A 22281-nucleotide genomic window follows, 5' to 3' on the forward strand; every position below is an offset into this window, starting at 1 on the left:
ACTGATTCAGATGCGCGCAGGGGTGCAAAATCTTCCCCTGGAGCCGGAGGGGGTGTTCAGGGGGTCTGGACATCATGACTCGGAATTTACCTCTGGAAAACGTCATATCTCGTGATTTTCAGGAATAGTGAGGAATTGGCTAGCGTGTGGATTTAGCTTCAGAAATCTACGCCGAGTTTGAAGGCATTTTCTGTCAAGAGATTCGATCTCAGTATCTGCGGCCTGAAAAACAAAACCCTTGCACTCATTGTCAGGACATATTCCTCTCCTCCAGCGAGTATGACGTGATTGAGGGGCGGACCCATAAACCATTGCTCGGGAATAAATTACTCACGAAAGGAAAAGGGTATTACTGCCCGGAGCAAATTGTATTGAAACAAACCTTCATCAGATGAAGGAACACTTCTCCGTTCTCTGACATTTTGACTCAACTCCTCAGCGCTTTTCACCTTTAAAGGTCATCGTCTAAAATCAAGTGGGTCTGGACCTGGGTCAATATGCGTAAGAAGGTGACCGAAGAAACAGAGACCTTACTCAATGTTGAGGAAAACTCGTTTTTTTTCTTCAAATTTTTATATCGTGATCGCTCAATAATTTGGGTTGTTTCTATTGAGAATGGAAACGAGCTTTCTGGGGAAAGAAGTTTAAAAAAGTTTCAGCTCGTCAAAATTTCTCGATAGAATGGACTATTAGATGTGGTCCGAAGCAGGAAAACTGTCGCATGTTTTCTCTTCAAAATCTGACCTGGAAACGATTCACATAACAGGAACTTCGAAAATCAACTCCTGGACAAGATATTAACAAGTATTTCTAACACAGATCAGATTGAAGTGTTATCATGCAAATGATGTCTTTTGTATTTTTGCCATTTAATCAATGTTAATTGCACACTCTCATATCTTGTCAAAGAGATGAGAATAATGTACAAAAAATTGCTCGAATAATGTAACGAAACAAAATGTAAGAAAATGAGGAACTAAGTCTAAGGAACAAACAAAATGACAGAGACGTTTCGGGGTGGTTTGAACCTCCTCATCGGCAGTAAACAAAAGATACAAATCAAATAACCCTTTAACGCCCCATTCGTGATAACAAAAACTTTTCTGCTTTCACAAATGAAATTTTTTAGTCTCGTTATGTGACGCGTTTTCATCTTATTTTGAAGAAGAAACCACGGTGTCTAGTGTTTCAATTCATTCTGTGTCTGTATAGAGGCCCATGCCAAAATTATCCTCTTCAAGCGCACGCCATGTCTATCTAGTGTAAAGTATGAACGGAATAACGAAATTACAAAAGTACGTAGGGTAAGGTAGCGGCATGGGGGTGTCTTAGGAGATTTGTTCGCGAAAAAAGATCAGAAAATATTTTAAAGTTGGTCTAGAAAACCTGGAGAATTAAGGGCGTCTTCTCTCCAAAATTGACTGGAAGCTCTAACGCTGCCCTGAGACATCTCAATTTTCAAAATTCCCTTCAGAGCTGGGGGCGTACCCCCCCCCCCCTTGGCGGTATGTCTTTCCTTGCCCCAATACCACCTTGATAAGGTGCCCCCTATGCCCTCCACAAATTCGTTCTAGTCCCGCCCATGCACTCAATGGCGTCATTTCACTGGTCTGTTATGATGGGTATCGAAGATCGAAGCTGATGTAACCCTGTTTTTCTCGTTTGCTGGCGGACGTTAATCTGAATTGGAGCTGTCTGCGGACATCTGGTAACTTGAGATATTGGAAATGCACCGGGATGCATTCTTAATGAAAACTCGCAGTTGGCCAGCCTTGATTGGGCCGGAAAGACGTCGGACATGGAAGAGCTTTGCATTCTTCTTTGCAACGTGCAATTTATTACGATCGAAACACCGTTGTCTCTCAGTGCAATCACTGGGGAAAAAAAAAACACGTTGGATCTAGAGTCCAGACTCTTGGAAACATTGACAAGAAAAAGGACTCTTGATTCAATCAGATCTAAGCTTAAATCAAAAGGAAATCCGCTCAAATTAAGAGGCTTGGTTCTTGATTTAAGCTTAAATCTGATTGAACCAAGAGTATTTTTTTTTGTCGATGTTTTAGAGTCTGGACTCTAGATCCAATGTGTTTTTTTTTCCAGTGATGGTGTAACTTAGATTATCGAGCCAGGAAAAGACACTAAAAAACGAGACCCGAACTTTTTGCAACAAGGTGGTAAAATAGTGCTGGATCCACAGTACACACTATTTTGCGGGGAAATCAAAGCTTTTGACTTTAATTGATGTTTTTGAACTTTTTAGCCTTGTTTTCCCCTCAAATTTGTGTGGACCCAGCTCTATTTTACCATCTTCTTAGATTATCAAGTCCAGCTGCTGCAGATGCACGTTATTTTTTTCTTATTCAACCAAAAAATGAATCCAAATAAGATTCGTGGCATCTCTAAAAGTCGCTGCGGGGAAGTTCTCATAAATTTGTTTTTTTTTCTCGATAAAGTCCTAAAATCAAAAGGAATTTCATTAATTTCCGTGAACGGGCCAGTTGCGCTGGTAACATAATTGTGTTTTGATACTTGATTCTTGTAGATTAGCTAAAAATAAGAAGATCCGTCCAAACAGCAACTTTCTACGTTGAATACTAACCGAGATATCGTCCTTTGAAAAGTCTGGTTTTTGACGTCATCCACCGCGGAAATGCATAACATGGCATGTACTACCGCGATGGATGACGTCATAAATCGAGTTTTTCAAGGCGCGATATCTCGGTTAATATTCAACGTAGAAAGTTGCTGTTTGGGCAGATCTTCTGATTTTTAGTCGATCTGCAAGAATAAAGCATCAAAACACGATTCTGTGACCAGCGCGACTGACTCCTGAAAATTCTCCAAAGATATCTTCGTTGATCATTCTCACCTCTCGTCCATGTAAGGACAGGAATGAACTCAATTTTCGAAACAATGTCGCAACAATGAGCAGACCTATGTAAGATAGTAGTGTGCGCCTCTCTGCACTCGACGTGTCAGCCATTAAACGGTACTTACAATTCGATTAATCGATCAATGAATTAATCGATGGCGCATAAATATGCCACGGTTTTTATACAACCCGCAGCATCAGTTGCAGACCCATAATTGCTGTTACAGCATTGCAGCAATGGTATCTTCGCGCGGACAGAAAAATTTAACCCCAATTCCCGCCACATGCTTTGCGAGTCGATCGCCTTCTCCGATGACCTTAATAACACAACTCAGAGTTTCTTTAAAAGTTTTCATACCTATGACCTAGGCCTTCAAGTTCAATCCCCGCATTAAGTTTGAACGGAGGTATTTATATCACTGACTGTAATTTTAAACCTGTCATATCAAGCAACCCTTTTACTGCCCTACCAAGAAAGGGCGCAATATGTTGGGGAACAGTTAGCTATTGCATGTTTTTATATTTAATTCTTACTCTTCGCGTTTAGAAGAACAAAATCATCGCAAAACTTGAAATATTAACGCGGAAATTGTGAGTATGAACATGAGACAGGTCTATAAGACGTCATATAATCGGGCCAATAGGTCAAAATCGTTCTCTGAAAATCTATTCGACATGGACATTCTTCGGTCTCCTTTCATATTTTTCGCAAAATTTTCAAAATTTTTGTGTAAGTCGCTCCACCAAGACTCATAGTGCATCTTTTTGACAGCATGTGCTACGCAGATAAAAGTCGACCCACGTAAGGCACGATAGTGTATTAGTGTAGTATAAACGTGACAATACTTTAGGAGGAAAGGCAGCTATGGAGGAAAACAACGCAAGTTCCCTCACATACTCGGACGTAACATCATGTTTGATTCCCTGATTTTGGCTGTCCCGAATGAAATCATCTAGCTCCGAGAAGAAAAGAAGAATAAGATCAAATCGTCTGCCTCCTCTGAGTGAAATTTTTAGACCAAACTCAAGCATCTATTTTAAACTGGTGTGTATGAGTAATGCTCGATTACTCGATTTAGCCGTCTGTATGACCCCTCATTCTCCTTGCGGTCGATTTCAATGTTGCCAGTGTATCTTGACATTCACAGTCTTGTAGATCGATATCCCTAGTCAATAACGATCACATTGTCGATTTATTCATCAAGTTAATATCATCTTTATCACGGGCTCAAATGAACAATTTTTAGCGAAAGATAATCGATTTTAAGGGAAAGAAGAGATGGGCGCCATCGAAAAGCTCGATTCCAGCAAGAGGCGATATTCTTGTAAGTTCCCAGTCTGAACTAGATTCTACACTTTTAAATGGATGGAAACCAATGGATATTAATTTAGGTAGGTTGCCTCGTATACCTACAGGATCGATCAGTTAGAAGGGTTTAAATGGGGGAAAAATAGGGTTGAAAACTTACAAGAAACGCCACTGGCTCTAATTGCTTGTTATTACAAGCTCAAACAGTGGCGTGACGTGCTTTGCGATTTATCGATTGATCTGCCATTCAAACCTATGGAAAAGGATCGATTAAGAGGGTGTTCACAACTAACACCTTAATAATCGATTTTTTTACCAGAGCTTCCAATGGCGAAATATCAAAAATCGATCATTCACGCCTCGCCACTGAGCTCAAGGAATGGACCGGAGAAAATATAATTTAGAGACCCCGAACTAACATTTTGAGCAATGTAATCGGGTACCTAATGTAAAAGTTAAGTTCGGAGATCAACGTTACTCTTAGCCTAATGATGATTGATGAACAACTTGTCAGGGCCGGATTTACCTACTTGCCGCCCATGGGCCAACTGTATTTTTCCGCCCCCTTCTCATTCGTTTTGAAACATCAATAGATCGTATTCGACAGTGGTTCGATGTATCGTTTGGTTCAAAACAACAGAACATAACCTCAAACAAAAATGTTAGGATTCAATTTGGAAAAGCTGAAAATGAGAAAATTCCTAACAATTTCACTTTTCATTGCCATTTGGTACTCGAGGGAATAAAAATTCAATCACATAAGACCCGTTACCTCAGATTTCTAAATGGACTTTTGAGGCTGTGGTTACATGTTGAATCAATCGATATCAATATAATCTCACCTGCGTGATCTGTCGAATACGATCTATAAAAACCATCAAGTGAACGTACCGGTGGGGGAGGGGGAGGGGTGTACGAGACGCGTCTACTTGTGTCGGGCACATTTTTTGTGAAAGCCCTGTCAACACTGACAAAAGTTCAGTTCCGTAAAACCATCCCTGTTTGGACAAGGCCTTCCATTTAAAAAAAAAAAACGAACGAACAAATTATGAAAGAACAAACATAGATGTGGTTAATAATTTTACCTTCCGCCGCCGCCGCGCCGACCGCACTGTGTTGGAGCAATGCGTGAAGTATTCATGCAGTCTCGTAGGCGCTTTGCGTTTCATGCCGACCGCTGCTGACCTCACTGTTTGGCGCAATGCGTGAAGTATTCATGCAGTCTTGTAGGCGCTATGCGTTTCAAGCCGACCGCAGTGTGTTTGACGCAATGCGTGAAGTATTCATGCAGTCTTGTAGGCGCTATGCGTTTCATGCCGACCGCCGCGCCGCTCCGTTCCAGGTCAAATTGCGTGTTTGGTTTCTCTCTCTACTCGACTAATTAAAGGTGTTGTCTCTTGTATTACCGGAAGACGACAAAATTAGAAATTACTATACTTTTACTCTCAGGAAATGAGAGATTTTGTCGTCTCTCCTCGTTTGTAATTTATTCTCTAAATCTGATTTTTCCTCTCTTTTTTTGATACCTACATTCAAAAAGATTTCAAAATTTGCCGCCCCCTACATTTTACATACACACCCCCTTAATCCGGCCCTGCAACTTGTTCTCAATACCGATGAAATTCGCCGAAGGATGACTCACGAATGAGGAATGGGTGAGCTTTTTCCGGCAAAATTTTGCAAATTATGTTAGCATTGTTACTTTTCCCTATTTCCAACAGTCATCATCAAGTGAATCAGAGCGTTCATTTCCGAAAGTAGCTATTACTTGCACCACAAGGAAGATAGCAGAGCAGGCAGGGTCTCCAAAATATTGTATATCGTCCTTACAACGAAATGCCGAGTTTATTTTTCTCCCTCCTCCTTCAAAAAAAAAAAAAAATAGACAGTTAAGTACGGAAAATCCGCTTACTCCTCCTAAAGCTCATCTGCGACTTGCGTTTTTGTTTTTATCCTCTACACCACAGTAGTGTCAAAGTAAACATTCGGTATCAATACACGTTTGGGACTGATGTCAAACCAAACACGCGTAAGAGCAGTCGTAATGCAATGCCGAATGACAATCCTTGACTTATGGCGGAAATTAATTTGCGAGGTTGTCATACTGCCAATCGAACAAAAAAGCTGCTGCATTCCCGAGAGCTTTACTATCGAGCCCTGTCATTGTTTCTCCCATCAGGCGAACCTGCAAGCTTAAAGTCTTCTGGTATTATTTTACGATGCTTTTTACAGTCGACCTGACGGTCGGTAATCCGATTCGAAACTGATAGAGAAATATGAGGAGCTATTTATAATCCTGATGAAATTCGGTAGGCGCGAACATTGACTTCAAAGCTTGGATTATTGAGCGACTGCATTTCCAGTGTCTGCTGCCGTGCCAAGGAAGAACGTCGTATGAACATTCGAGGGTTGTTAAATTTCCCTTGATTAAATATGTATTTTTGACGCAATTTAAGAATACTCTATCTCGAAATTTTCAGATATTTGAGATTAAGTTGCTTACAAAATGGAGATGTCGCATGTGTGAGGGATTTGCGATTTGACCATTGTTTCCTATGTAAAAGTTCGCGAGGAAACGTTGGTGCCACTGGTTTTTTCTGAAATCATCTTCCAAGCTCAAAAAAAGCTCTCAAAGTGAGGCTAAAATGGAGGGGATATCCCACCCTACTCTGAGAGTCTACCTTTACATCAGTACAAACTCTCCATGCAAAGATAGAGAGCAAATACACTGACAGGGCTGCCACTTTATTTGGGGACTCCAAAACTGAAAACACAGCAACGCTGCTAATGTATTTGCTCCCTATCTTTCCACGGAGAGTTTGTTTTGATGTAGAGGTGGACTCTCAGGGTAGGGAGGGATATCCCCTCCATTTTGAACTCACTTTGAGAGCTTTTTTCGAGCTTGGGAGATGATTTCAGAGAAAACTAGTGGCACCATCGTGTTTCTCGCAAACTTTTACATAAGAATCAATGGTCAAATTGCAAATCCCTCACACATGCAACATCTCCATTGCGTCAAAAACACATGTTTTATCAAGGGAAATTTGGCAACTCTCGAATGTTCATACGACGTTCTTCCTTAGCACGGCAGTATGGATCCTGTGACTGTCAAGATTCGACGTCCCCCCACGAAAGGACGTAAGTACATTTCAATATTGCCAAATTTCCCCTCGCAAATTGCATTTTCATCAGTAGAATCTCTGGCATTTCTAACGAAAAATTTTACTGATTTTTCATCTGACCTCATGCAAAAATCCGGAAAATATTAGACAAAAATTGCACCAAGTACGTTCTTGTAAAAAATTAATCGCTTTATTCAATTTTGCAACCTTGGAATGGAGTTGCGTTCCTCCGTCTGGGAAAAGATGGATTATTAGCGATGACTTTTTTCAATTAGTTAAAATTTCGTTTTAATCTAATAAAATATGTCTAACAATTTTTTTCTCAGAGTACCCCACCCGAATTTCGATTATGATAGCCTTTGCGAGTATTCAGTTCTCGAGAAACTCATGAATGAAGAATGTCAGTTCCGTAGTTTTAAGCGTATTCCATCTGTTTCGGTATTTATTCGTCATGTAACGTTCGTTCGCTGCTCCTGTATTCCTTTCTCAAGTTTCTGCATAATCTTGCACATTCCTCGTCAGTGTGGTAGGATTTTTCACCTGCCGCGCTCCCTCCTCATTTTTTCTCACCGTCAGCGCAAGCAGTAGCGTGGCATGAATTGCGATTAATCGATTGTTATGCCATTTAAACCTATGGTAAAGAATCGATTATTAAGGTGTTCGCTGCGAACACCCTCTTTATCGATCCTTTTCCATAGGTTTAAATGGCATAACAATCGATACATCGCAATTCACGCCACGCCACTGAGCGCAAGTGCCAACTGCCGGGTCAGTTCGAGCAAGTATACTGTGAATCTCATTATTAGATAATATTATTCACACGATCATGTCATTTTTTCTCAGCTATTTTATTATTATTATTTTTTTATTTTTTTGGCCTCAAAATAACTTATATCGATTGCTAAAGTGCGAAATCACGTATCTCTGTTTGCGACGTTGCAGATTTTCTGTCATACTTCATTTTTTCTTCATCGGACTAGAGTACCTTTATACAGAGTATGATCATTCGTATCTTTTTACTATAAGAAAACTGTGCCGCTTTTTGATTGGTCAACGAGTTTTTTGGCTTCACGATGCTCTAGTTACGGCCGTAAATAAACAAACAAGATGACGGCTCACCGTAACATTGCTAAGAAGCTAAAATTACCCTGTAGCCCGAGAGTCAGACGATATTTAGTAATAAACTCGTGACACAAGTTTTGATTATTTGATCGATAGTTTTACATGCTTTGACACTGAAAATGGTCGTGTGTCATCAGATGGCAGACAACCTTTTACGTGTCGGTGCAGATTTAAGTGGTCAAAACTTGTGTCGAGATTTTGTCAGTAAACATCGTCTGGCTCTCGAACTACTGTCCATAAATTGTCACAAAACGTATCAAACTGGGCGTAATCGTGGGTTGAATATGGGTTATTCGTTGATATTTCACAATATCCGACTAACTGCAGCGCCACCAATGTTATCATTTCTTCGGATCTCGGAGGAGGGCACAGACACATGAGCTCTTTGTTCTGCCGAATGATCATGACGAGTGATTGAAGATCGAGCGTAATTGTGTGTCATCAAGTTAGACCGGCGTGGTTCCGCAACGCACGCTTCATCCCTCCCATTCCGTAATGATCCGCATCCATCAATGCGGAATCATTGCAGACGCACCTCGATCTAAAATAGAACTTACATTGCACGTGAGATTATGAGCCGAACCATCGCCGCTCTAAAATTACACGAGGAAGCCGATGATGGCAGGGTCATAGGGCCGAGCAGGGCCGGATTTACCTACTTGCCGCCCATGGGCCACTAGTATTTTGACGCCCCCTTCTCATTCGTTTTGAAACGTCAATGAAAACCATCAAATGAACGTGCCAGCGGGGGAGGCGTGCGTAAGACGCGTTTACTGGTGTTGAACACATTTTTTGGGAAAGCCCTGTCAACACTACTAGCAAAAGTTCACGGAACTTTGCGCGAAAGTTAAGTTTGGTAAACCTATCTCTGTGTGGACAAGGCCTTCCATGCATAAGAAATGAACGAAAAAATTATGAAAGAACAAACATAAATGTGGATTAATGATTTTAACTTTGGGCGCCGCGCCTCGCGGACCGCACTATGTTTAACGCAATGCGTGAAGTATTCACGCAGTCTTGTAGGCGCTATGCGTCTCACGCTGTCCGCAATGACCGAACACATCATTGCATCAAACACAGGTTTGATGCAATGCGTGAAGTATTCGTGCAGTCTTGTAGGCGCTAATGTGTGTTACATGCCGATCGCCGCGCCGAGGGCTTCTCCTTTTCATCTCAAGTCCTCGTCATCATTTCTGTCTAGGTAAATCGCGCCGTTCCAGGCCAAATTGCGTGTTTGGTTTCTCCTTTAAACTCGACTAATAAAAGGTGCTGCCTCTTGTATCACTGAAAGACGACAGAAGTAAAAATTACTATACTCTCAGAAAATTAGAGATTTTGTCGCCTTTGCTCGTTCGTAATTTTTTTTTCTAAATCCGAATTTTTTCAATACCTACATTTAAAAAAATCGCAAAATTTGCCGCCCCCTACAGATTTGCCGCCCCCTACAGATTTGCCGCCATGGGTGCGGCCCATGTGGCCACCCCCTTAATCCAGCCCTGGGGCCGAGTCCCTCATTTCTCGCAGAAATGGTTTCATTGGTTTTTTTCGTGAAATTTCCATTCAGAAATACCCATTAAAATTGAATTTGTGACGAAATTAACAACAAAATTTGAAATTTTGTCCAGAATATTCATGATCGACCCCTTCTACGAGCTCATTCCACTGTGCGACGGTTACTATGGCAACGATGGTTTTCGACTGCCATCGTTGCAATAACTGAAGTACCGCAACCACGCTTCTATGTTACTGATTTATCTCCGCTTACCATCATCCTCTTCCGGCTGATCCGAACCTAACCTCACGGTAGGATTCCCGCACTACAGTTCTTTGACAACCCGCCGTCCAAGAATGTCAGGCTTCGTTGAGGTCTTAATAAATTGCCACAGTGCTCCTAAGGTCAGCCTCCGAGATAGTCCGTCACCTGTCAAAGGCTAATCACTGGATTACGTGACTTCAGTGGAAGGGGCCTCTCTGCTTGCTGCAGTCGTGAAGTTACTTTTACCATCTCATAAGGGCGAAAAAATCGGCCGAAGAAATTTAATTGGAGCACATCTTGCAATCAGGAACTACAATGGAGATGTTGATGTGTGAGGAATTTGCGATTTGACTGTTGATTCTTATGTAAACGTTCGCGAAAAACACGATGGTGCCACTGGTTTTTTCTGAAATCAACTCCCAAGCGCAAAAAAAGCTCTCTAGTTGAGGCCAAAATGGAGGGGATATCCCACCCTACCCCGAGAGTCCACCTCTACATCAAGACAAACTCTCCGTGCAAAGATAGGGACCAAATACATTGACAAGGCTGCCACTTTATTTAGGGACTCCAAAACTAAAAGCACGGCAACCCTGCTCATGTATTTGCTCCCTATTTTTGCATGGAGAGTTTGTCTTCATGTAGAGGTGCGGACTTTCAGGATAGCGTGGGATATCCCCTCCATTTTGGCCTCAACTTCAGAGATTTTTTTGAGCTTGGGAGTTGATTTCAGAGAAAACCAGTGGCACCATCGTGTTTCTCGCAAAATTTTACATAAGAATCAACAGTCAAGTCGCAAATTCCTCACACATGCAACATCTCCATTATCTGGCTCATTTTAGAAACAAGATATGTACCACTAGTTTCCCAAAGTATAAATAGGTGTTTTTATCTCAGAGCCAGAAAATTAAGTTCCTTATTTTAATATGCTCGTGGCCAGTTTGGATTTTGCGGAAATCTTGTCATGCTGAAACAAAACGTAGTGTGAACTTTTGGGCGGTGTTAAATTTCTTCCGAAAAATTGTAAATTTGCTGGAAAACTTGGGAATTTTCTTTCATAATTTCTCAGAGAAGTTTATTCACGATGCCTGTTTTGGTTTCCTCGAAATCCTCGAGAAAAAACATTCCCATCTTTTCTCAAAGATTAGTTCTCAATCGGGGTAGTTTGTTAAACGTCGAATGCACGTAGGGCGTTTCTTATTAGCTCGACAGAATTGTGGACGTAATTTTTTCCGGAATGAATCAGAATCGCCTCATAACGTCAGACATCGCCTAATTTCCTCTCATGTTTTATTTGTTCAACAGAGAACAAATCCAAATTAGTGCGTAAATTTTATATGCTGTCATGCAGATCCATTTCATCACGTGATCGGTACCGTTTTAATTCTCTTTATCGTAGATTTGGAATTATTGTGTATTTCCTGGTCTTGTCTAAAATCTGGTCTTGTCTTGTCTTTACAAAGATAATAAACCCCCTATGAGTTTTACAGTTGTTTTAGTTAAATTACTAGTGGGATAAATCTCCTCGAAAGAAAGCATTGGTATTGTTGGCCCTAACAGACATGATCTTTTCTTATGTTGTAGAAAGAATCCGTTGAATTAGCATTAAAAGTTTTAGATGGTAGTGATGTCCGAGGGAAGAAAATCAGTGTAGAGAGAGCCAAGTTCACAATGAAAGGAGACTCGTATGATCCTTCTCTGAAGCCGAAGAAGAAAAGGAAGAAAGACAAAGAGAAACTTAAGAAGATGCATGAAAAGTAAGTATATAGTTCAAATGTATTTTGGTTTTGTTTTAATCTCCTCATTTATCCTCAAATAATTGAGTAAATTCACTCATTTATTCAATATATTTGTTTCGTGCATAAATTTAGAAGAACGCCGAAGCACTTGACTTTATCCTGAACTTTGACTCAGTCACTCAATTTTTCCGAAAATGATCGTAAGCTTCTCTTGATAATGATTTCCTCTTGCCTTACCCGCCGTTTTACATATTGTTGGTGACAGTTGTAAAACGCGTATCTTATATGCAATGTTTCAACAATTTTGCTGTTTTTTTTTTTTGTTTTTTTTTATTCATTCGAAGAACTTCCAATGAACGGTATTGTTTGAAATTTTCACAGAATATTCTGTACAAGAAAAATGACCTAGATTTTGCAATACCACTTGGAACCACTACGTCTCGATCATCTCAAAAAACGCATCTGTGGTGACTTTAGTTTCCCTATTCAGGTAGGTGCAGATAGCATTTTAACGCGGACGAGTCAGAAATTGTGGTTCCATGTAGCGACATTTAGTCCGAAGAATAATCAGCCGATATCTCAAAAATGGTGCGGTGGCGTTTGCGGACGTGGCGCTTGCGGATTCTAAGAATCGGATGGCGTTTGCGGATTCTTATATTTTGACGGTGGCGATTGCGGACAGGCGGAACAGGGCCGGTGGACTTTGCGGACCAGAGAATTTCGGCGGTTGCGATTGCGGACGGAGGGGTAGGCACACACATATGCACCCCCCACCCCTGCGCTGTATATTAAAGAGAAAAATTACCGGAGAGGCTCTGGATTCCTTTCCATGGATGTAGAATGAAAAAAATATTAGTATTAAACATTAGTATTATATTAGTATAAAAACATATAAGCAGTGATCATACAGTAAATTTTTAAAAAAGGCATATCAGAAATCAAGAAACTGAAAAATCGTCAGTTTCAGTCCATTTTTAGGATGAAAAACCTGTTGTAAATTCTAGTCTAAAATTACTGAAAGTCAAAAAATAATATAAGAAAAATGAAAACGTATTTTAATTTTTTGACTTTCAGTAATTTTAGACTAGAATTTACAACAGGTTTTTCATCCTAAAAATGGACTGAAACTGACGATTTTTCAGTTTCTTGATTTCTGATATGCCTTTTTTAAAAATTTACTGTATGATCACTGCTTATATGTTTTTATACTAATATAATACTAATGTTTAATACTAATATTTTTTTCATTCTACATCCATGGAAAGGAATCCAGAGCCTCTCCGGTAATTTTTCTCTTTAATATACAGCGCAGGGGTGGGGGGTGCATATGTGTGTGCCTACCCCTCCGTCCGCAATCGCCACCGCCGAAATTCTCTGGTCCGCAAAGTCCACCGGCCCTGTTCCGCCTGTCCGCAATCGCCACCGTCAAAATATGAGAATCCGCAAACGCCACCCGATTCTTAGAATCCGCAAACGCCACGTCCGCAAACGCCACCGCACCCTCAAAAATAACGTTCGCTGGTTTTGAACGTGACAGGCAATCAGTGGCGTGGCGTGAATGATCGATTATCGACATCACTCCATTTTAAGTTATGGTACAAAATCGATTAGCAAGGTGTTTGCTGCAAACACCGTCTTTATCGATCCTTTTCCATAGGTTTGAATGACAGATCTACCGATGTATCGCAAAGCACGCCAGGAAATTCGCAACGTAAAAAATCGAATTGTGTCATATTACTTCCGTCGTCGATGTGCTCTTCTATCCATGTTTTCTATCCAATTGTATCCTCTCAGCAACGATATTTCGATTTCTGTTTTTGGTAGGCTGTTTGCCTGGCAACCAGACAAGCTGCGTGGACAGAGGGCGAAACACGAACAAATTGTGATCATCAAGAATTTATTCGATCCGAAAATTTTTGATGAGAGTCCCGCTCTAATTCTCGAATACAAGGAAGATCTCCGCGAAGAAGTAGCAAAGTGTGGAGCTATTAAGAAAGTCATCATTTATGATGTAAGTTGTCCATCAGTTCTCTCTCTAGAACTTGGTACCCGCAGTTGAAAAGATTATCATGTATGTCAATGACCCACTGCGTTTTAATGAGTGTACTAATGGAAATAAGGACACTGGCCGACATTAATTTTTGGGAGTCATGCGAATCCCTGTATCAGTTTAAGAATATGCTCGCGCCTTTCCCAGTGAAAATTTTAGACATGGTTTTACATTTAGAACAGCGATCTGTCCGTAAATGCGTTTGAAATTATGAAAACTAAAGTTATAGCATTCTGTTTCTGTAATTATTTCTGGTACTACCCTGTATTAATCTGCTAGTCGATGGTGTAGCCAGTGCATGAGCGGTGGGGGGGGGGGGGGGTGGGCACTTTATCGTAAGGGGTTTGGGGTTCAGAAAACCACTCCACCGAGGGGGATCTGGGGGACTTTACTTGCTTTATAGAGGGGTTCAGAGGGTCTTCTTTGGCTCCAAAGAAAGTACAGAGGGTCTGCCTAGAAATCTTTGAAAAAAGGAGACCTCGCAATAGCAATTTTGAGCTGTTTGCGGCTAAAAATTGAATGAAATACGATTTCTAAGATGAAAGATATGTCACGTATTTATTTAGCAAAATCCCTCACATTCTCTGGAAAACTGAAAGTAGATTTCTGGGGGCCCCCGGCTCCTCATAGTTCCCAATTGCCAAATAGTGCTGAAAATCAGCACTTCCCCCCATTTGAACTCATGTTAAGTATTCTCATTTTATTGCATATTCCGGCAATCTTGCCTCAATTTCCTCACGGTCGCCAGATATTTCTTATCAAGGAGGGTGTGGAGACATCTAAGGTGAACAATGTGTAGAAGTTTAAATGCAGAAAATGCTCTAGTTTTGCAAATAATGTATTTTTCTTGTTAATTTTTCGTTTTCTAGAGACATCCTGAAGGTGTAGCCCAAATAAATTTTAAGGAAGCTGAAGCCGCAGACGCCTGTATCCAGTTGATCAACGGTCGATGGTTCGGTCAACGGAAAATCATCGCTGAACAATGGGATGGAAAAACCAAGTACAGGTATGTAAAACACATTAATCACACGAAAACTCGTCGAGCTTGTTTTTCAATAAAACTCCAGATATTTTACGATCAAAGTTCCTCAAGAACCTGCTTCCCTCAATATCATATCTTTTTTTAAAAAAAACGTAAACAAATAAAGTAAGCAAATGGACAAATAGATCTGGGGTCTGTGTTTAGTTCGTGGTACCGAAAGGTCCCGGGCAGTTAAAAGTTTTCAACACTTCCAATAGCATACGGGTTGTTAATTCTTGATTGTTTATTTGCAAAAATGTGAACAATAATTTCAGTTTGATGTCAAGGGCTTTACAATTATCTGACCGAGACCCGACGCAGTTTTTCGCTCTGCTCACTTATTCATTTATTTAATAATTTATAATTTTATGATATAAGTAATTAATTTGTTTTTTCATCCATCCCGCGTCCAAAATAGATGCTAGAAACTTATAAACCTCCTTCAATCTTCTCTAAAAAGGACAGTTTAAGGAAAACTTAATGCTATATTAGAGGGGGTTGGATCCTAGACTGCGTTACATAACGCTGAAATTTGTGAGTTTTCGATAATTTTGTGGAAACTCGACGCAATTTGGCAATTTTTCTAACTTATCACAAAACCCTATTGGGGGGGGGGAGGGAAAAGGAGAGGGGCCTAATCAGAAATTTTTTTTGGGGGGCGGGGCTTAGACCAGCGTTTCGAGCGAGAGGAGGGGGATGAGAAAATCCGAGTTTCAATATTACGTATTTAATGAACTGCTTCAAATCTTTAAAAATGGAAGTATACATTTTCCGCACAAAATCTGGGATTTTGACATTTCCACAACGATCGTGATTGACGTTTCCGCACAAGTGTCATGAAGTTACACAAGTTACCTTGCCATCAAATGATGACAAAACTTACGGTGTTATCTTTTACAAAAAAATGTAGCGATCCTCGATAAACAATAGGTCAGTAAAATGTTTCCCTCTAATTCTTCTAAATTTTTTCTGTACGTGGATTAAGAGAAACACAATTCGAATATCTGCGCGGAGTTGCCTAGTCGTGCAAAAATAAAGTTTTGCCGGCTGATTTTGTGCCATAGAGTACATAGAGTCGTAATGTTAATGGGAGAGCTGGCGCCATGTTCTGCTCGACGAATTCCGAGCCCGGTGTGCGCCGAGTTCGGGTCGCTTTTTCGATACATTTTCGATCCAAAATGGCGGTGTGGAATACGTGGTAATTCCTATCTCCTTTGTTGTTGTTGTTGTTGTCATCGGATGGCCGGGTACCCGTGTATCGCAAACAATCGATTATGTATCGAAAAAGTGACCCGGCGTCACACAGGAGTCTCGGTATTCGAGACATGGAAAATGCTTAAAAGTGGCGCCAGCTCTCCCACTTACATTACGACTCCATGTACTCTATGTTTTGTGCGGAAATGACAATACAGGTTTTTGTGTGGGAATGTCAAAATCGGAAATTTTGTGCGGAAACGTCAACCCACCTTGAAAATTAACAGAAGTTTTTAAAGATCTTCTGTTGCGCTTCTTTTCAGAATCGAAGAGTCCGAGCAAGAGGCGAAGGAAAGACTGAAGAAGTGGGATCAATTTTTGGAATCTGCCGACGCGGGCGAGAAAAGCGAGACCCCCGGTGAAAAAACTCACGGGGCCCCCGAGGCTGAAACCGCGGACGCAGATGCTGAAACCGCGGACGCAGAAGCTGAAACCGCGGACGCAGATGCGGTGGAGTCGGATTCGAACACTCGGAGCAGCGCCGGCAGCGGGGATGAGACCGAAGAAGAAGAAGAAAACACTAAAAAAATGATCGAGAACGAAACGGAAGGGAAATCGGTAGCGGAAAGCGGCGATGCATGACTCCGCTCGCTGAGTGCATCGGATGCACTTTTCGTCCATCCCTGGCGCGTTTCTTCGACGTAAAAACGTAACTGAAATCCAAGGTTGCAAAACTTACTTTTAATTATTCTATTTTTTCGTGAAATTGACCGCGTTAAACAGAAAGGAACCAAGCCACATCAGCTATTGCCAACTTTAACTGGGCAATTTAATTTTTTACTTGAAAACGCTTGTGCGGATTTGCGTGCAAATTTCAGTGAATTTTCCCCACAGTACGTAGCAAATTCCTTAAATTTTTCAAAGGAATCTGCACAAACGTTCTCTCGTAAGAAATTAAATTGCTCCATTTTTGGCAGTAGTTTGGCTTGGTTTCTTTATATTAAACACGATCCAAATGGCCGCCCAATGAGCTTGCGTACCGCCGTGTCATGGAGAAATGCCGTCTGAACATTCGAGAGTTGCAAAACGTCCTACTAGTTATTATTTATTTTTAAAGAGAGTTACGAGTGTGTCTTGTTGAAATTTTCAGATAGTTCAGATCTGATCTCGAAAAATTCTCTGAAAATTTCGTGGAAAAATGTTCTCAGTTTTCCCTGAAAATTCATATTTTATTAAAGGAAATTTGGCAACGTCCGAAGGCCCACGCGTCGTTCTTCCGTAGCACGAAAGTGTTTAGTAATTTCCATCTTGTACAATTTTGCCATATAGGGAGTGCACTTAGTTCGAAGGGATTTCCCCCGATTTGTACAATGTACAAACATTCTTAACCCACAAAAAACAATTGCATTAAGCGCGTAGCGCCGAGATAGCCAATACGGCGTTCGGAAATGTCCATCTCGCCACTATTGTATTTGATTTTTTCTCATTTGATCTCACGTAGAATCATTTTCCTCAACCTCGCCATTACTTAGAAATGAGCCGTTTGGGATTAGGGACAGTAACCTACAACCAACTGTTTATTTTTATGATGGATAGATATTTCTCTGTGAAATTTTTAAAGCTGCTTCATTCCTGTAATTGTAGAGTACTAGTCGAAGTATAAACAAGTGTGTATAGTCAAATCAGCACACCACTGAAACTCCTCTCTCGTCAATACTTAGCTTTAACTTATGCAAGCTTCTGTGTTTATGGTACTTATATCTATCTTTCCGGATCCTTATTTCAAAGTGCTGCATTTATTACCATTCACGATGCATTTTCTATGAATTAATGAGAATTTAACGACTTAATTTCCAGAAATAGTAAAAAGAAAACGAACTTACCGTTTTTTTACCACAAATAAATCTAAAATACAGATCTTTCCATAGTAAAGAGGATCAATAGAAAAGGTCTATCTGAACCATGCAATACATCGCATTTTTACGTCTTATGTCTTTCGATGTTGATATCTTATCGGCCCACAGGTGTCCATAGACAATGCATCTTTCACCTGTAGTAAAGCAATTACTCGATACAAATACTTAGAATTTAATTTTCTTTACTTTTGGTCGCCGCAACCATGATGCCAAAAGAAAGACAAAAAATAAATGGATCTCTCTTTTGAAATTCACCTAGTATCTCCTCGGATACTTTAAGATGCATGAACGACTTGTAAGTTACTTACCCACGTGTCATTCGTTGGTGGTACCTGATAGTTCCAATTTACTTTAAGTACTGTCATTGTTCTGTTTTTCATTTTGTAAAGTTAGGAACATAATAAACTAGACAAGTCAGTTACTTTTTTTGATTTTTTGCCTTTCCTATTATTCGTAGTAAAATCGTAAGGTTCGCCAGCGCTTGAAGCAGCGCAAATCTCTGTTCAGGCAAGATACCCAATAGCGCCTTCAGTTTTGTGATTATGCAACACGCACGTCCGTTAAGCACAAATAGTTGCATCAATGCTTCGATGTCATCGTTTGGTTGCAATCGTCGGCAGAGATAGCTCCTGAAGGCACCTACCCAAGTAGCATTTATTAACGGAAAAATCGGGATATATTGCAATTTTATCGGCGATAAAACCGCTGGGATCATCAACATCTGAACGATCATCCTCGATCTTATCGGGATAAAATCGCGATTTTATCGCCCGGCAATCGAAATAAAAATCGCGATTAACGGCGATTTAATCTCGATTTTATCGACGAAAATTGATCGCGATTTTATCGAACCAAAAATTGCGATGTGTAGCGATTTAATCGCCGTATATCGCAATTTTTAATGCGATAATATCTCGATATATTGCCACTGATATAATCGCGATAACTAACCGATGAAATCGCTATTTATCGCGATCACTGCTACTTGGGTAGCCTTACTCTATGATTGTTTTAGAAGCAAAGACACATTTGTTTATGATTTAATTATCGTTACTTCATATTTTAAGAAGTCTTTCCAATTCTTGATAAATTAATAATTTCCGTTTCACACTAGAAAAAAAAAACACATTAGATCTAGAGTCCAGACTCTTGAAAACATTGACAAGAAAAAAAACTCATGATTCAATCAGATTTTCGCTTAAATCTAAAGGAAATCCGCTCAAATTAAGAGGCTTGGTTCTTGATTTAAGCTTAAATCTGATTGAATCAAGAGTATTTTTTCTTGTCGATGGTTTTAAGAGTCTGCGGACTCGAGATCCAATGTTTTTTTTTCCCAGTGCATCGAGACAAACCTCCAATTGTAGTAACTATGTCAGTTTCAATAATATAAAATGACCCGTAAAAATATCTAAATATCCCCCTTCTAAATATGTTTTAGACCTTAAGTAAAATCTTCGAGGTAGACCCGACTCGAGGTAGTTGTTACCTCCGAAGTTGCTACCCCCCCCCCCGCCCCCCCCCCTATTTTCTCAATCTCTTAACCGTTAGAAGCCTCCTTGCAGACCTAATACCTACTCAAATGACGTGCAATGACGCTGAAAATAATAAATTTAGTGGTCCATCTCCGCAGAACTTAGTTCACGTTCAGCAGGAATAATGGACCAACTTACTTTTTTCTCAACTAAAGCGTGGCCAAGTTTGTTTTTGCCCAGTTCCCAAATCAGACCTTCCACAATAAAAGGTATCATTGTCAGGGCCGGATTTACCTACTTGCTGCCCATGGGCCGCCTGTATTGTGCCGCCCCCTTCTCATTCGTTTTGAAACATCAATAAAAACCATCAAGTGAACGTGCAGCGGGGAGGGGTGCACGAGACGCGTTTTCTCGTGTTGGACACATTTTTTGCCAAGCCCTGTCAACATTACCAGCAAAAGTTCACGGAACTTAGCGCGAAAGTTAAGTTCCGTGAACCTATCCCTGTGTGAACAAGGCCTTCCATTTATAAGAAATGAAAGATAAAATTATGAAAGAACAAACTGACCGCACTGTGTTTGACGCAATGCGTGAGGTATGCATGCAGTCTTGTAGGCGTTATGCGTTTGACGGCGACACCGCACTGTGTTTGACGCAATGCGTGAAGTATTCATTGAGTCTTGTAGGCGCTATGCGTTTCATGCCAACCACCGCGCCGCGCCGCTCCGTTCCAGGTCAAATTACGAGTTGGGTTTCTCTCTTAACTCGACTAATAAAAGGTGTTGTCTCTTGTATTACCGAAAGACGACAAAATTAGAAATTACTATACTTTTACTATCAGGAAATGAGAGATTCTGTCGCCTTTTCTCGTTTGTAATTTATTTCCTTAATCCGATTTTTTTCTCTCTTTTTTTTGATACCTACATTTAAAAAATTGCAAAATTTGCCGACATGGGCCGCGGCCCATTTGGCCATTCCCTAAATCCGGCCCTGACCATTGTACTGAAAACCCCAAAATTATTATTTGTACGATGGCACGAAGTCGAATGTTGTACGAACGTTCCTCCTCAAAAAAGCATCAAAAATGTGAGGTCAAACCAATGTTATGAGTCCTGACGGCGCGGCGTGAAGCATTCAGTCAATGAAATGACGTAGGGAACAGTAGAAACTCCCCCTCCCCTCCTAATTTATAGTCCATTTCACGAAACCTGAGACTTTTTATTCGATATTCAAATCCATAAATGGCAACGCATCAGTCTCGGCCGCGATGACCGGGCCGCTCTCCAACTTCAACTTGGAAAATTGGAGCGCAATTTTTGTCGGAAACCCGAATCCCGCTTAACGACAAAAATTCCGCTTATGCGAAAATGTATCCAGGCTCTAAGCTCCTTTCTTCCGTGAGCAGTCGCTAATTAATAGTTTGTATAAAACAATCGAGAGATTTGCCCAACTTTGATAACTCGAGAGAGGTTAGAGAATATTGCTGTGCAAATTATTACTCCTGGCAGAATGTTGCATTTTTTCAATTTCAAGTTACTTTCCTTTCACAATTGTTTGTGATTCGAATTTTTGTTAGAACCCAGAACTCACACACAAAACAAAAAATAGAAATAAAGGGAAGCCCGGGGGAATTTGGAGATTTTCATATTGAAAGTATGTAAAAATTGGGGGAATTTTTAAATCCAAGGAAACTAGCCGCCCTGCAAACAGCAATGATAACGATACATTGCGATTCCGCTCGTTGCTGCCAATACGGCCCTGCAATACACAATTTGGCGATACGCTGCTCTGCCACATACGGAAGATCGCAAATAATTGATGGGTTACGATTAGAACATAGTTCCAAGTAAATTAAATGAGAAAATTCAGTCGAAGAAGGTAAAGTGCGTGTGGTTGCCGGTGAAGTCTGGCGAGCAATGCGGCATGAAAAGTCTCCATTTTATGTAATTTTTTCATTGGTTTACTTATTCCCTTTTTTCATTTTGCTTTAATACACAAACCGTTCTCTCCGCGTGCAACGACAACATGTGAATGCAGTGTGTGACACATTTCATTATTACAAGCGGAACGAATTCAAGGCGCTCCGGCTTTTTCAATGGCTGGATTTGGATGCAACTATACGTGTTCTCGGGATGTCCGTGTTGCATAAGCAAAAAATTGCGGGCGCTTGGGTTTTCGTAAGCACATCGTACGGCTGCGATTGTCAGTTCGCGAGGATTTTCTACTTTGCATTCCCAACGGCGTTTACCATGAAATCCTTGGAGTTCGAATGAGCCTTGTTGCATCACGGGGGCGTTGCTAGATAGTATAAATTTTACTTAAAGTAACCTATCCACAGAGGTATTGCGGATATCAAACCCGCAAAATTACTACTGATACTATTTCCGCAATGGAGAATTTGCAGGTGTCTGAAATTTGCTGGATTTCGTGTTTAGGTGGAAACTACTGAGTGAGCTGAACGCGAGGATACCCTTGGTTCATAAATTGAACAATTATTGGAGAAAATATGACGAAATGATTTAATCTGCTAGGATACACGTGTTTAAATGGGAAATGCCGCCAGATGACGTCACAAGGCGGTGCATCTTCTAAGTTTTAAATCTATTTTTGTACTATTTCCCATATCAGAAAAAAATTATAAAAAATACTGTGAAATCAGCTCTTTAAGCACTTTCAAATGAAGCAATAAAAAATGTGCGTGCAAATTCTCC

At 40.6% G+C, this 22281-nt stretch overlaps 1 protein-coding gene across 1 annotated transcript in view; it reads left to right on the forward strand.

Moving 5' to 3' along the window:
• barc (RRM1_TatSF1_like and RRM2_TatSF1_like domain-containing protein barc) overlaps positions 1 to 18519 on the forward strand; it is a 44324-nt gene extending 25805 nt beyond the window's left edge. Inside the window, exons 5-8 of the mRNA XM_019053090.2 lie at positions 11763 to 11935; positions 13742 to 13928; positions 14837 to 14973; positions 16506 to 18519. Of these exons, the coding sequence (XP_018908635.2) occupies positions 11763 to 11935; positions 13742 to 13928; positions 14837 to 14973; positions 16506 to 16824 (816 nt within the window). The 3' untranslated portion in view covers positions 16825 to 18519. The remainder of the gene's footprint in view (positions 1 to 11762; positions 11936 to 13741; positions 13929 to 14836; positions 14974 to 16505) is intronic.
• Positions 18520 to 22281: the final 3762 nt, after the last annotated feature.

This window comes from Bemisia tabaci, chromosome 7, assembly GCF_918797505.1.
Source record: "Bemisia tabaci chromosome 7, PGI_BMITA_v3".
Classification (NCBI taxonomy): Eukaryota; Metazoa; Arthropoda; class Insecta; order Hemiptera; family Aleyrodidae; genus Bemisia; species Bemisia tabaci.